Source organism: Salvelinus fontinalis, chromosome 36 (assembly GCF_029448725.1).
Source record: "Salvelinus fontinalis isolate EN_2023a chromosome 36, ASM2944872v1, whole genome shotgun sequence".
NCBI lineage: Eukaryota > Metazoa > Chordata > Actinopteri > Salmoniformes > Salmonidae > Salvelinus > Salvelinus fontinalis.
In genome coordinates this window covers 17,024,777-17,040,681 of record NC_074700.1, presented here as the reverse complement: position 1 = coordinate 17,040,681, position 15,905 = coordinate 17,024,777, and the positions used below count along the sequence as shown (strand labels likewise).

The 15,905-nt window shown below is 43.9% G+C and overlaps 3 protein-coding genes across 6 annotated transcripts in view; 1 reads left to right on the top strand and 2 right to left on the bottom strand.

Annotated features, from left to right (window-relative positions):
- Window positions 1-66: 66 nt before the first annotated feature.
- On the top strand, window positions 67-3,043 carry LOC129835325 (G-protein coupled receptor 4-like). Its single transcript, XM_055900914.1, has 2 exons — window positions 67-1,894; window positions 2,181-3,043. The coding sequence occupies exons 1-2, from the start codon at window positions 1,308-1,310 to the stop codon at window positions 2,575-2,577; spliced, it is 984 nt and encodes a 327-aa protein (XP_055756889.1). The 5' UTR covers window positions 67-1,307; the 3' UTR covers window positions 2,578-3,043.
- Window positions 3,044-5,451: 2,408 nt separating this feature from the next.
- LOC129835324 (prostaglandin D2 receptor 2-like) lies at window positions 5,452-6,860 on the bottom strand. The gene has a single exon (XM_055900913.1). It carries the CDS (start codon window positions 6,762-6,764, stop codon window positions 5,589-5,591), a length of 1,176 nt encoding a protein of 391 aa, XP_055756888.1. The 5' UTR covers window positions 6,765-6,860; the 3' UTR covers window positions 5,452-5,588.
- A 6,376-nt stretch (window positions 6,861-13,236) lies between these two features.
- LOC129835322 (RNA-binding protein FXR1-like) overlaps window positions 13,237-15,905 on the bottom strand; it is a 35,644-nt gene continuing 32,975 nt past the window's right edge. For all 4 annotated transcript variants that reach the window (XM_055900907.1, XM_055900905.1, XM_055900906.1 and 1 more), the window contains exon 17: window positions 13,237-15,874. In XM_055900907.1, coding sequence (XP_055756882.1) covers window positions 15,767-15,874 — 108 coding nt within the window. In that variant the 3' untranslated portion in view covers window positions 13,237-15,766. The remainder of the gene's footprint in view (window positions 15,875-15,905) is intronic.

The window sequence follows — 15,905 nt, the reverse complement described above, 5'->3', positions numbered from 1 at the left end:
TTCTGTTGAGTGTTGAGTGGTGTGCGGTGCGCGTTATGTGTTGCATTTACACTGTCTCTATGTGAGGCTGTTATCTCAACCTGTCAGTTGCTTCCTCCTCCTTCTCCGGTGCAGAGGCTGATCCTCTCATCACATAGCCTCTGTGGCCTGTTATCTCTGCTTTCTGACACAGAAACACACACACACGCAGTGAGAGGCATCCATTGTTTAAGAGAAGACAAAGCGGACATATGTTATGTTACAGAATATCTGTTTCTTAAAATGTTTTGCCTTAGTTTCCCCAACCATGAAATGGTTACAAATTCATAGATTGTTACAAGAACACTATCCATAAATCACTTAGAATTTTTCCCTTCCTTCCCTACACTCATAAAACCAGTCTCCTTCTCACTCACTTTTTTTCCTCCTCTAACGGTGAGAGAACGAGGGAAGAGGGAGAAAGAGTGAGGAGAGGAGTGAGTGTTTTTGTTCAGGAAAAGAAAGGGGTTCTCCTGCGGTTCTCAGGATGTTGCCCTTAAAGCCTGGAAAAGTGGGCTTCCTGTCCAGGGTAACAATCAGAGAATAGACAAGGCCCTGAGGATTAAGACGCTGTGTTCCTTCAGCAGCAGACACAGTCACTTTGTGTTGTACACCAAGCAGCTGGAGGGAAGAAGAGGTTTGTGGAACAATTTCTACTGCATGGATTTTAGAGCTGTATGGGTGAGGTGAGTGAAAAGACTCTCAAAATAAGTTGTTTTCTTGGGCAATTTTTTTTAATTCTCTTTTTTATGCTTTAGTTGAATGGGTTTCACTTTAATCTCATGCTCCAATGTAACTGTTGACATAATGTTTGTGTAACAATACTGTACATGCTTGCGTAATGTTCTGATTTAATGTTGTAGAAATGTTGTACTAATGTTGTCATGATCCTCCTATCATCTTCATCCTTGTCCTCCTCAGGTTTTCCACCAGGATTTGAGATCACTGGATCCTAGCAGAATGAAATTTGCGTGATGGACACCTGACTCTGGGAGCCAATAGAAACAATATGGACAGATCACATGCATATGAATTTATAGATTTTATGAATGATTTGGATTAGAAAACTTCCTCTGTCAAGTGCATCAATTTCCACATTTTCTATCAGAAGTATTGCATTTATGAATGAATTGAATGGATATAAATCCAGAGACTGTCACACCACTGTCTCTCTCTGGGAATATAAATTTGCACCAGAGGGTGAAATAAGCACCTGTGTACTGTAGTACCTGGTTTCTTGTCAAAGGACTTTGAGGGTATCCCTCCTCTCCCGGAGACTGTCAGAGATCATGTCCAACAGCAATGACAGCTGCAACCTCCCCCTGAACACCGACACACTTGGTCTCACCTACATCTACAGCCTGGCCTTCTCACTGGGTCTCCCTTGCAACCTGCTGTCCCTCTGGGGACTGTACCAACTGGGCCGGTCCGGTGGGGGTGGCTGTCAGCTGGTCTACATCCTCAACCTGCTGCTCTCTGACCTCCTCCAGCTCCTCACCCTCCCTCTCTGGATCCTCTATCTCCAGGGGGCGCACCGCTGGCCCTACGGCCGCCCCGCCTGCGAGTTTGTGGGCTATGTCTTCTACGTCAACGTCTACGCTAGCGTGGTGTTCCTCTGTATCATCGCACTGGACCGTTGCCTGGCGATAGTACACCCGTTGAGTAGTCGTGGCGTTCGGACCGTGCGGGTGGCGGCGGTATTGGGGGTGGCGGTCTGGACACTGACCTTTCTGTTCTGTTTGGGCGGGCTTCTTCCGTCAGTGTTTGATGCGGAGAGGCTGTTGTGTCTGGAGCAGTACCCCGTCAGCCTCAGATATGCTCACTTTAAGATTGCTACGGTTGTCATGGGGTTCCTGCTGCCCTGTGTTATACTGGGGTGAGTGGGAAACTGAGTATGAAGTATGCTTGGCTGACATGTTATGTGTGATTGCATAAAGAAATGGAGGAGTATGGCCTGCACTCTGCATCTACATGTGTCCGTCGATGATGCTTTGATAAATATGAAGCGAACACTATAAACACCTTTATATTAACATGTCACAATTGCATGCAAAAGGATGTGTCAATGAGAGGAGTCTTGTTAAAAAGTCACATCTAACATATTTACCTGACATGACCTTTGACCTTGGCCTCTATCTCTCTCCCGCACCCTCCCCTTACAGCTACACTTCCGCCCGCATAGGCGTGACTCTCCAACACTCGCCATCCGTCTCTAACCAGGGCCGTCACAAAATCACAGGCATCCTCATTGTCATCACTGTCATCTTCATCGTCGTCTTCGGACCCTACCACCTCGTCGGGGGGTACCGTTTTGTCTCCTTGCTCCTCACAGATGACCCCTGTGAGTTGGAGCGGTCCATTTTCCTATGTTACCGGCTGTGCTACGGCCTGACGAGCCTCAACACCCTGCTGGACCCTCTGTTCTACATCTTCCTGTGTCATGACGCCCGTCTGGAGCTCCGCAGGTCACTGACGCCCTGTCTGGGACAGGGGCACACAGCCCCCAAACAGGTCAGACTCAGTCTCCGGGGGCATCCCGATCAGAGTGACAGTGTGTAGAGAGACTGGATTGGACACGTTTTTGAGTTTCCTGTTCCTTTGATTCTAAGGAAGAAGAATCTGGATAAACTGTATTATGTTACCCGTTTCTTGTTCTTTGATGGTCTTGAAGTCGAGAGGAGGAAACATTTTGTGGTGACACCAGCCATACACTACAATGCAGTGTTTTCATAGACTTGCTCAAGGAACTGACTCCACTGGTTTGGCTGCTGAGAATTGGTGATGGAAAAAAGCAGCTATTGTGCCACCTAGTGGGGAGATTATGTATGCTGTTGGCTGACATTGGAAACTGTGTTCCATCTGCTTCACCTTTCTGCTGACAGTCATCTCTAACTTTTAATGCACTGCAATAGCTGCCTCAGAGTATACAGCCATATAAATGACTATCAGTGGATATCAATAATAATGTCAAATATGTCTTGATTACTTGCTCATTGCAGTAAATAAAGTCATTTTAAATACCTTATTTATTAATTTGTATGAGAAACTCCAAAATATCTTTCCAAAAGAGCTTATCATAACCAGACATACTAAACATACACCAGACAATAAAACATATTAACAAACACATACTCCAGAGACTAAAACAGACAGTCTGAGAGTCAGAGTCTTTATGTGCCTTTTACTGAGGAGTGGCTTCCGTTGGCCACTCTACCATAAAGGCCTGATTGGTTGAGTGCTGCAGAGATGGCTGTCCTTCTGGAAGGTTGTACCATCTCTACAGAGGAACTCTGGAGCTCTGTCAGAGTGACCATTGGGTTCTTGGTCACCTCCCTGACCAAGGCCCTTTTCCCCCGATTGCTCAATGTGGCCAGGCTGTGTTCTTGGGGACCTTTAATGGTGCAGACATTTTCTGGTACGAATACCCAGATCTGTGCCTTGACACAATCCTGTCTCAGCCCCCCCATAGGGAATTCCTTCAACCTCATGGCTTGGTTTTTGCTCTGACATGCACTGTCAATTGTGGGACCTTATATAGACAGGCGTGTGCCTTTCAAAATCATGTCCAATCAATTGAACTTACCACAATGGACACCAATCAAGTGGTAGAAACATCTCAAGGATGATCAATGGAAACAGGATGCAACTGAGCTCAATTTCAAGTTTCATAGGAAAGGGTCTCAATACTTATGTAAACAAGTTCTGTTTTTTTATTCAATACATTTGCCCAAAATTCTACAAACTTGTTCTTGCCTTGTCATTATGAGGTATTGTGTGTAGATTGCAGAGGATTTGTTTTATTCAATCCATTTTAGAATGAGGCTGTAATGTAACAAAATGTGGAAAAAGTCAAGGTGTCTGAATACTTTCCGAAGGCACCGTAGAGACTTACAATGGGGAACTAGCTCAATTTGGGCTCCTCTCAAGGTTCAGATACGCAGGTCTTTAGGATCAATTTCACAATACCTGAAAAAAAAACTTGGGTTTATCACCATTTAGCACTAATTTAAGATCGGTGAGCGATTCTTGAATTGAATCAAAGCCGAGGGTCGCGAACGGCCTGCTGCACTGATGGGGCACATGATTAAATAATGAATCCGCATAGAGATGTAAGCCCGTTATTATTATTATTCAGGGACGAACATTAATGTAAATAGTGAACAGTAAAAGGCATAGTATTGAGCCTTGTGGCACTCCTTGGTTATGTAAAAAAAAATGACTGAACTACATCAGCAGACAGACACTGAGTGTACAAGACATTACAAACACCGGCTCTTTCCATGACAGACTGACCAGGTGAATGCTATGATCCCTTATTGCTGTCACTTGTTAAACCCACTTCAATCAGTGTAGATGAAGAGGAGGAGACAGGTTAAAGAAAGATTTTTAAGCCTTGACACAATTGAAACATGGATTGTGTATATGTGCCAATCAAAGGGTGAATGGGCAAAGCAAAAGACTTAAGTGCCTTTGAACGGAGTATCGTAGTAGGTGCCAGGCACACCGATTTGTGTCAAGAACTGCAACACTGATGGGTTTTTCCATGCTCAACAGTTTCCTGTGTGTATCAAGAATAGTCCACCACCCAAAGGACATCCAGCCAACTTGACACAACTGTAGGAAGCATTGGAGTCAACATGGGCCAGCATCCCTGTGATACGCTTTGACACCTTGTAGAGTCCATCCCCCAACGAATTGAGGCTGTACTGAGGGCAAAAGAGCGTGCAAATCAATATTAGGAAGATGTTTACTTCTGTCGTGCAGATCATTTTTGAACCAGCTACAGGCCAGTTGGTCTATACCAATTTCGGATAGCCTCCGTAGCAGGAGTGCATGATCAACCATATCGAATGCTTTCAACAGATCAATATAAAGGGCAGTGCAGTTTCCTGTTTAGCGCGTTAACCATATGATGGTGCTCTGTCCTGGCCTAAAGCCTGACTGGTGAGCATTCGGAATAGATTTTCCATCTAAAAAAGGACAGCAGCTGAGAATTTACAGAGACTTCTAATATCTTCGCTAGACATGAAAGTTTTGAGATTGGGTGATAATTACGAAGATAGCAGAGATCACCACCTTTGTGGAGCAGGAGATCAAGGGCCACCTTCCACACCTTAGGAATAATACCCAAGAGAATGGATAGTTTAAAAATATATGTGTCAAGGATTCCACAATCATATGTACAGCAAGTCGTAGAAGACATGGGTCAAGCATGTCTGCCCCAGTGGACTTTTCCCATCAATAACTAAAGAGCGAGACCAGTGGGTGCCCATTTACATTAGCAGGCAAGTCTGCAATTGAACAGGGGTGCATCAGAGCCTACTTGGAATGGGTACCGTAAAAAAGCAACAAGCAAATATAATAGCACATTGCTGAGCCTTTGGTTTAAGACTACTGAAACCTTTGCAAAACACACAAGATATATCCCTTAATCCTTCTGGGTGTATGCTGTACATAACACGGATTCAAAATGCAATGATTTATAAATGGATCATTATGTATCCCACTGTTGCAGAACCTAGACGCGAACCTGGCTTTGGCACCGGAACCGTCATTGACACAACACCACCTCAGTTAGCAGGGTGTGGTTCCTTCGTCTTCTGTGCCGCCGCCTCCTCCACCCTGGAGTCTCTTCCTCTCAGGCTGGGGGCATTGTTGAGGGACCTCCTCCCCTTCAGCAGTAGCTCTGAGGTACTGATGGAAGATCTCTGCGTGCTTTGTCGCCGTGACCACTCCCCTAGGTCCTCCGCCAGCACGCTCTCCATTACTGCCGCAAAGGACTGTCTGATCTTATGGCACAGGTCCGGGCAGCTGAACACATAGAGGATGGGGTTTAGCACACTGTTGAGGAAGGCTAGGCTGGCGGTGGGGGGCAGGCCGCTGGCCACGAGGCCCCGGAGGGAGGGTCGATACTGAGCTACAGCCTCCAGGACACTGAAGACGTGGTATGGAGCCCAACAGACCACAAAGCTCATCAACACCGCTACCACTAGTCTAACGAAGCGGAAAGGGTGCCGGTTGCGGCCACGCCGCGCGATACTAATGGTCACTGAGACATAGCTCCACACAATGACCACCAGGGGAAGAATGAAGGCCAGGAGGAGCTTAGAGAAGGCCAGGGCATCCTGGCGTGCCTCACACAGCTCTTTTAGGTCAAACTCCCTAACAGGGAGATACTGGGCGTAGTTATAGTAACACATGATCCGCCCGTCATGCCGATGAATAGTATCCCGGAATAGGTAGTACGGTACCGTACAGAGCACAGCCAGGGCCCAGATGATTCCACATACCCTGCCGACCAGCCGCACGTTCCTCCGGTTGTGGACCCAGACGGGCTTGTGAACCACCAGACAGCGGTCCAGAGAGATGGCCGCAAGCAGGAAGGCGCTGACGAACATGTTGAGGAAGAAGACGGAGGAGTGGAGTTTGCAGAAGGTGGTTCCCAGGGTCCAGGTAGCTCCGCGGGCCAGGAAGATGGTGAAGAAGGGGAGTGACGCCGTGGCCAGGAGGTCCGAGGCAGCCAGGTTGAGGATCCACACGCTGATGACGGTACGGCGGACACGGAAACCCACGACCCCCAAGATGATGATGTTCTCCAGGATGCCGAAGGAGGAGACCAGGCCGTGGAGACACACCGTGGCCAGGCTCAGAGCCCCCACCTCAGCCGAGGAGTTGGAGGGTACGCTGGCGTTCACCATGGCCTGGATGAGAGGGCAGTAGCCGGGGCTGCTGCTAGAATTTGTCATCTTGACAGTTGAGATTCTGCTTCTGACACTTTATGCACTTTGGCTCTGAATTCCTGTGTACAACACTGCAAAGAAACAAGGCAAAGAGGCATTACGAATTAGGACTCTATTCATTCCATATCTTGGAAATTCAGAGTTACAGCATGATTGAAATTTAGGAGAATATTCCATCAACGTTACACCAAACATACACAGAACATGGTTGCCGTGTTCACAGAATATAAAATATTAATGTTCTAGACATGTTTCATGAGAATGTTGCAAGAACATTCCTTTGTATCAGTTGTCAGGAGATCGGCTGATCATCAAGCTTTGATTATTTTAATTAGCTGTGTAGTGCTAGGGCAAAAAACAAAACTTGCACCCAGGGGGGACCCCAGGACCCAGTTTGGGGAACATTCTACTGAATATACGTTAGCAAAAACCTTCAGAGAACGTTCTTAGCATGCCTCTGCTTCCTGACGCTTTAATAAATCGTAAAAGCCATCTCCAAACTGGCAATTGTTTTCGATTATTAGCCATGGTGGTTTCTGTCTAATACAACTGAAGTGTCAAGTTTGCCTGAAACTGTTCAACTGCCACTACCATCTCAAATGGTTAAGAGCGAGAGATGGCTTATCTCTCCGTCTCACTCTCTCCACATCCTCTGTGCAAGTTTGCCTTGTCTATATATGTGAAAGCCATTGCACAAATAGGCAACTTCTGTTCTAGCTCTTTGCTAGTCTCCTAGTACAGAACGTTGTGTTTGTTGATGGAAATGTACCCCATAGTAGGGGAGAGTGGGGTAACCTGAGACAGTTTTTACATTCAGCATCACTCTGTCAGGGGAAATAAAGATATCTACATATATTTCAGGATGTTGTGTATCCATGGAAAAAAACTCTGAATTTAAGTAAACATAACAGTTTTGAAAACATAGCTTGTCCAAAAAAGGTGGTCTTTTGGCACAACTTATCCCGGGTATGGGGTAAATTGAGCTGCGGGACAGGGTAAGTTCAGCCACCTACAAAATCCTTTTAAAACCCTGTCTGTCTATCTTTTTTCCCCAAACACAGTTCAACACAATCACTTTGTCTTTTAAAGGGATACTTTGGCAATGAGGCCATTTAACTCATGGATACCATTCTCATGTCTCCATGTCCAGTATGAAGTTGCTCGCAGATATGCATGCGGTTTGCAGTATACCTTCAACATACATATTTTAAGCATTTTTAAACACAGGCTTAAGACCTAACAAACACTTTGTACTTATTTTTATTTTTTTACACTTCTAACATAGACTAGGCAATGTTGTTACCTCATATCCCAGCGATAATTAATTGCATTACACCAGGGAAGAAAAAAATTGCTCAACCATTGGCTCAACTTACCCCAAGGCAAACATTTGGACTTTACAGTGCCTTCGGAAAGTATTCAGATCCCTTGACGTGTTCCACATTTTGTTACGTTACAGCCTGGTGTGACAAGCTTGTAGCATCATACCCAAGAAGACTTGATGCTGTAATAAGTGCCAGAGGTGCTTCAACAAAGTACTGAGTAAAGAGTTTGAATACTTATGTAAATGTGATATTTCAGTGTTATTTTATTATTTACAAAAAAATTAAAATTAAATAAAAAGGGTTTTGCTTTATCATTGTGGGGTATTGTGTGTATATTGATGAGTATTTTTTTCCCCTTCAATTTTCGAGTAAAGCTGTAACCTAACAAAAATTTGGAAAAAGTCAAGGGGTCTGATACTTTAAGGCACTGTATTAGCCCACACAGCTACAAGGATGCTAGGTTTAGGACTTCATATTGAAGCTTATAGAGACCCCAACGGATCTATAGAACAATCATAAAAGTATCTACTTTGGTTAGATACAAGCATCACATAACTTCTAATAAATTCAGTTGACTTTTGAAAATCTGTTTTTTGGACCTAACTAGCTTACTGCTTTTTCCATGTGTTTTCTTCCTTCACAGACTACGTGAAATGATAACCTCTTTCTAAATATTTGGTCAAACGACACATTTTGGTTTCTGAGAAACAAGGGTTTCTCAACTATCCCTCCTCTCCTATCTAAAATTACATGAAAGCTTTTTTGTAAGCCTACATTTCTCAGTTAAAGTGAAAAATAGAGCCAAAACTTGGCTCATCTCTTTGTAGTCCACATACAAAATGATTCTAAATTCCAAAATAGTTTTGAATGGATTACAAATAAAAACGCACCTTAGCTGAGAATTTTCTCTCCACTGCTGAGTCCACGTTGAGAGACTTGCTACCCTGGTTGTGATCAGTGTAGTTACGATTGGTGGGTATTCAAGCACACTGACACGCCTGCAGTTACACCCACTAGTCAGTTGAACTGGGGATGAAAAGCATTTGACAGATTAAAGATAAATTTATCTGGCCTTGTTAATACACTGACTACTGATTATTGGTGATATGGCCGAGGAAGAAGTTTCAGAAGAAACAAATTAAAGGACCTCAACCTAACCCAAAATGTGTAAAATCACCCCAAAAAATGTGTCGACCTAGGGATAAAGCAGTTCATATCATCATTCCTTAATGCAATCTTATGGTTTTGATATGCTCTGCGACTCTATTGATGCATTATATTTCTCTCTCACACACAAGCTGTTTCTTTGCAGTGCTGATTAAGAGATTACTGACGACCACAAAAAATATGCTTGAATGCCACACTCAGCTGTGGTGTCGATGGGGAAACTTCAGACGTGAGTCACCCATTGTTTGCTTCATCAACGAGTGAGAAAGCGTCAATTCACACAAAATAACTACTCTTTTCTCAACCCGTTTCCACTTGCATGCATGGTATGTATGGCAAAGCATTATTGACAGTAAAACAATAATCCAAGCACAACAATTGCATCACTGATTAGACTTGCGTCAGTGACAGGTTCTGTAGAACAGGAAATTCAAAGTTCTTTCGGGCAAGATATGTGATGCGCCATTGTCCATCTGCGGTTTATTGCCTGCAGTTCTAAAAAAAAAGGTAGCCTATTTTTGCATAGGGAATGCAAATGATTCCACTCAACATAGGCTTTTGGTACTAAGGCACAGCAACATAAAACATTTCAAATGATATCTCAAAAGAAATCTAATTTAGTGACTGTGGAAAATATATTATGTTCTTATAGATTGATAAGGGTCTAGTTAGAATACTATTTGGGTGTTTCCAGAAACAGACTGGCCATAGTGCTAATAATGGGCCAGTATGGGAACCTCAAGGAGAAAAATGGGCTGGTGTGTTAGTAATGCCTGAGGCTATTTCTCTGGGGATCCCAATCCATACCTGGGTATGCAGACACCAACCTGGTCAAAGAGCAATTCGTATTATTCTGTATGTAAATCCCAAACACTATTTAGTATGATACAGTGGGGCAAAAAAGTATTTAGTCAGCCACCAATTGTGCAAGTTCTCCCACTTAAAAAGATGAGGCCTGTAATTTTCATCGTAGGTACACTTCAACTATGACAGACAAAATGAGGGAAAAAAATCCAGAAAATCACATTGTAGGATTTTTAATGAATTTATTTGCAAATTATGGTGGAAAATAAGTATTTGGTCACCTACAAACAAGCAAGATTTCTGGCTCTCACGGACCTGTAACTTCTTCTTTAAGAGGCTCCTCTGTCCTCCACTCGTTACCTGTATTAATGGCACCTGTTTGAACTTGTTATTAGCATAAAAGACACCTGTCCACAACCTCAAACAGTCACACTCCAAACTCCACTATGGCCAAGACCAAAGAGCTGTCAAAGGACACCAGAAACAAAATTGTAGACCTGCACCAGGCTGGGAAGACTGAATCTACAATAGGTAAGCAGCTTGGTTTGAAGAAATCAACTGTGGGAGCAATTATTAGGAAATGGAAGACATACAAGACCACTGATAATCTCCCTCGATCTGGGGCTCCACGCAAGATCTCACCCCGTGGGGTCAAAATGATCACAAGAACGGTGAGCAAAAATCCCAGAACCACACAGGGGGACCTAGTGAATGACCTGCAGAGAGCTGGGACCAAAGTAACAAAGCCTACCATCAGTAACACACTACGCCACCAGGAACTCAAATCCTGCAGTGCCAGACGTGTCCCCCTGCTTAAGCCAGTACATGTCCAGGCCCGTCTGAAGTTTGCTAGTGAGCATTTGGATGATCCAGAAGAAGATTGGGAGAATGTCATATAGTCAGATGAAACCAAAATATACCTTTTTGGTAAAAACTCAACTCGTCATGTTTGGAGGACAAAGAATGCTGAGTTGCATCCAAAGAACACCATACCTACTGTGAAGCATGGGGGTGGAAACATCATGCTTTGGGGCTGTTTTTCTGCAAAGGGACCAGGACGACAGATCCATGTAAAGGAAAGAATGAATGGGGCCATGTATCGTGAGATTTTGAGTGAAAACCTCCTTCCATCAGCAAGGGCATTGAAGATGAAACGTGGCTGGGTCTTTCAGCATAACAATGATCCCAAACACACCGCCCGGGCAACGAAGGAGTGGCTTCGTAAGAAGTATTTCAAGGTCCTGGAGTGGCCTAGCCAGTCTCCAGATCTCAACCCCATAGAATATCTTTGGAGGGAGTTGAAAGTCCGTGTTGCCCAGCAACAGCCCCAAAACATCACTGCTCTAGAGGAGATCTGCATGGAGGAATGGGCCAAAATACCAGCAACCGTGTGTGAAAACCTTGTGAAGACTTACAGAATAAGTTTGACCTCTGTCATTGCCAACAAAGGGTATATAACAAAGTATTGAGATAAACTTTTGTTATTGAACAAATACTTATTTTCCACCATAATTTGCAAATACATTCATTAAGAATCCTACAATGTGATTTTCTGGATTTTCTTTTCTCATTTTGTCTGTCATAGTTGAAGTGTACCTATGATGAAAATTACAGACCTCTCATCTTTTTAAGTGGGAGAACTTGCACAATTGGTGGCTGACTAAATACTTTTTTGCCTCACTGTATGTTACAGGGTTAAGGTTAGGAGAAGGACTAGCTAACACTAAGTAGTAGCAAAGTAGCTAAAAGAGTTATAAATAGTTGAAAATTAGCTGAAATTTTAAAGTTGTCCGTGACAACATTCGAACTCACAACCTTTGGGTTGCTAGACATTCATGTTATACGCCCAGCCAACCACCCAACTTCCATTTTTGCCTGAAGTAAACATAGATCTTATACCAAACGTACCAAATGTTTAATAAAAATTCATACTAACTTGAGTGTCAAGGATTTACATTTACTATGTTACGTCTAGTCTGAGACCTTGCTGAGAACACTGGTTTCATGCTAAACTGAACAGAGAACACAGAAGTTGGGTTGAGAGGTTCTCCCAGGTTCTGTCCCAAATGGCACCCTATTCACTACAAAGTGCACTAGTTTTGACCAGAGCAATAGGGTGACATTTGGAATGTAGCACTACAATCCACACTGATGTGTGGGTTACAACAGCGTACTTTCAGTCCTGTCCATCAGATCCTGTCCCACCCATTTGTATCAATTTTTATCCTATCAGTTTTGATTCACAATTTATACACATATTAATGACAACTACATTAAAATGTCAAAGACTAGCAGCCCATGTTTTTCAAAACGTGTGTACGGACTGATTGCAAAATATGTTGAGACAGTGGTGTACCTCTTCCTTCCTCTGAGAGCCTCAGATAAACTGTCAACTCACTCTAGTACACTTGCCCCCTGGTGGACTAATGACGGTCTGCCACCTAACTGCTATAAATCAAAACTTATAGGAGGTAGTGTGTAACACACAACCTACTTTACTCATATCTGGGACGTCAGACGTTTTTCAACCTTCGGGCTAGACACATTTTCATGAATAATTATACCTGACAATTAACTGCACACACCTGGACCAGGTGTAAATCAGTCCCTGATAAGAGGGGTTACAAAAATATGCAGTGGAACTGGCTTCAAGGTCCAGAGCTGCGTTTGAGGCATATAGGGGATAAGGTGCAATTTGACCCAGGGTGCCCTGCTGCCTCTGGATCAGCCATGAGTCACTCTAGAACAAGGCTCGCCAACCCTGTTCCTGGAGCACTATCCTTCTGTAGGTTTTCAATCCGAACACAGTTGGAACTAACTAGGTACCGCTTATCAACAAGCTAATTATTAGAATGAAGTGCGCTAGATTAGGGTTTCAGCCTAATCTCCGGACAGTAGCCCCTCAGGAACAAGGTTGGAGAACACTGAACTAGAGCTAAATGCTCTGTGACGATATTAGGACTAAAATGAGGGTTTAGCTCTGTGTTTGTAGAAACATTATCAGCGTAGGCTGCTGTAATAGAGAAATGTAGAATTTTAAAAGGTTGCAATTAATCTAGACTATTCAATCTATGTTACTGTCATCAGATGAGTGATAACAGTTAATACTTGGTTATCAGTAGGGGAGGTTTTTGTATTTCAGCGACTCCTGATTTAGCCAAAGGGACAAATACGTAAAAATGTATCAAACAATGAAAAGTCCTTTATTGCCATCAGAACATGAGTGAGAAGACCAGAGACAACCTGACACAGAATGAAGAGTTGACAGTACCTAAACAGTACTACTAGCATACACACAAACACACGTCAACATTCTCCCAAACCAGAAAGACATAGGAATACAGGGAGCCAAAAGAGGGAGATACAGTAGACACGAGTGAGGTATACGTTTCACACAAACAATACATTAAGTGCTCAATCGGTCTCTTAATCCCACATGCAGGCATGCACAACTGAATTCATTATTTGAAATAATCAGTGCTCTGCTCTCATTCCATTACACAGAAACAGACAGTTTGACCAAAAGGGGGCAACACAATCCAGTACACACCTCAACCCAATTTAACCCACTCAATACTTGTGGCTGTGAGAACACTGATGTTCCAGGTTTGTGTTAAAAACGTATTGTAATACTTAAGAGTAAGAAATGGGGCTTATTCTATTCTTAGTCATACCAGTAAAAAGGCAGCCATCTTGTGGGTCAATGAGTGGTGGAAAGGTAGTCAGAGAAGCCACTAGAGTACTAAAGTGTCTAAGGCAGGGCTCTCCAACCCTGGTTCTGGAGAGCTACAGTCTGGTAGGAGCAAAAGCCTGCCTACAGGATTGTAGTTCTCCAGGAACAATGTTGGCAAGCCCTGCTCCAAGGTATGGATTCTTAAACACATTCGATGTGGACATTAGCAGCAGTTCTAGTAGTGGATGAAGTAATGGTGAAACTAAAACGTGACCCTCTCCCTCATGCAAAGCTACTGCTAAATGATCATGCAAATTGGCTTGTTTATCGATTTAGAAAAATAGAGCGCAAACTCAGACAGAAGAAATCAATCAGTTCATCTCAGACAGTTGTTGATTTCACTTCCATTTTATTTCACATTTTCTATGATGTGGAAAGAACAAAAGTAGTTGAGAGGTAACCAAGACGACAGTAACAACATGAGCCCACAAGCCAATAAGAGTTTGAGTCTCCTCCCTCACGCCCCTCGCCCGCCACCTTTAAAGAACAGGACAACCACCTTGCTTATAGTTAGTTAATCTCAAAAACACTCACGTCTCCTCCGACCACAACGTGGGGCGACCACATTGACTGCACCCCACCGCCCGTGACTGAATTGCAACAGTGTCGTGTTGCGGTTGCAGTTTGTGCATCTGTGTAACAGTGCGTGTGTATGGCTCTACTTATCTCTTTTGAAGCTGCGCTCGTCACAGTCAGTCTCCCCCCCCCCACGCCACACAGACCCTCTAGAAGGGTGAAATAACGTGGCCAGCCTTCTACCGTCTACCTCCCTCCATCTCGTGGTCACCATGGCGTGTGCGTTGGGACTCCCATGCTGCGGATCACCCAGGCGTTTGTTAGTGTGGCTGGGAGCTACAGCGCCATGTTACCCTACCTCCCTATTCCACACAGCCAGTAGGCCCGGAGAAAGAGGCACTGTGAAGTTTTGTTTACAGTCTAAATCCATCGACTTATCAAGTACTCAATCTATTTCCTTGTCCGTCAGTCTGAAAGGCTGTGTGTAGGACCAGCCCTGGACACAAGCGTCAAGCAAGGGAGAGGGGAAGTGACGCAAAACCTCTTCCTATCCTCCCAGCCAATAGTGGCCTCACCTGCCATTGTGAACTCACCACTGACCCAGGGTTGCCAGCTCTCAACTGTGCACACGTATATACACACACACAGCCCAAACGCTGTCCAGTCCACTCTTAGGGAGGACAAGCGCCTTGAATTTCTTGTTTGGCACCAGACACTGGCCAGTCATTCGTTCTTTTCTGTATTACCACAGTTAATACCTCTGCAATCATTTAACTCCCCCTTCCCTCGCTACTGGTCTGTTCTCTTCTCAAAGAAAAACCTCTTTCCTGTGAAACAAAAACAAACTCTTTTTTTTTTTTTTTCAAATTCAAGGCACAATGTCTATCAATAATCACATCTGTTTGACTTTGTCCATCATCACCAACTGACGTTTAGGCCAGGGTACGTAACGTAACACTCCTGACGCTTGTTCTTCACCTCTTGGACTCGTCCGCCCATCCCTCCTATCCTCCAGCTAGCCTCATCTACCCTCCGGACTTTAAGACTGGTAAAAGACATGTCTGTTTGAATGGGAGAGCGGCCAAAAGTCCAAACCAGTGATAACATCAAAATAAAACAAAAACTTGCAAAAAAAAATAAAAAATAAAGTCCCGTCCTGTGTTTGTTATTTCTTTAAAAATCAAGTCTTATCCACCAGCTATTTTCTGGCAAGCTAGTTGTTTTTTTATTTAAATAAGCACTAAGTACTGATAGATAGGATAACATACACCATTACGTGTGTTTTAAAGATGCTTTTGTCGTTTTTATGTACTTTCTCTCCCCCTCTCTCTCGTAGTAGTATGAATCTGGTATTTTGTCGTTTTTCACTTCTGTTTTAATGTTTAAGTAAATGCAAGCAGGGACAGAGTTTGCCATGAAGTCTTGCTCTAGACGTGGGTTTTTAGGGGGCGAGACCTAGTCCTCTACGAGACGCCGTTGACAAGGGTCTCGCTGGCTGTGGCCATGCCGTTGCTAGGGGAACGCTTGGAGGGAACCATGTGCTCGTCCCTCTTGGCACTGCTCCCGTTCTCCTGAGGAAGGAGAGCAGGGGAGGGAAACGGT

Bases quoted from the DNA above. Each gene is read 5' to 3' on its own strand.
- LOC129835325 (XM_055900914.1), top strand. From the start codon at position 1,308: ATGTCCAACAGCAATGACAGCTGCAACCTCCCCCTGAACACCGACACA. The intron at 1,895-2,180 runs GTGAGTGGGAAA...CTCCCCTTACAG, and splicing joins CTGCCCTGTGTTATACTGGG to CTACACTTCCGCCCGCATAG.
- LOC129835324 (XM_055900913.1), bottom strand. From the start codon at position 6,764: ATGACAAATTCTAGCAGCAGCCCCGGCTACTGCCCTCTCATCCAGGCC.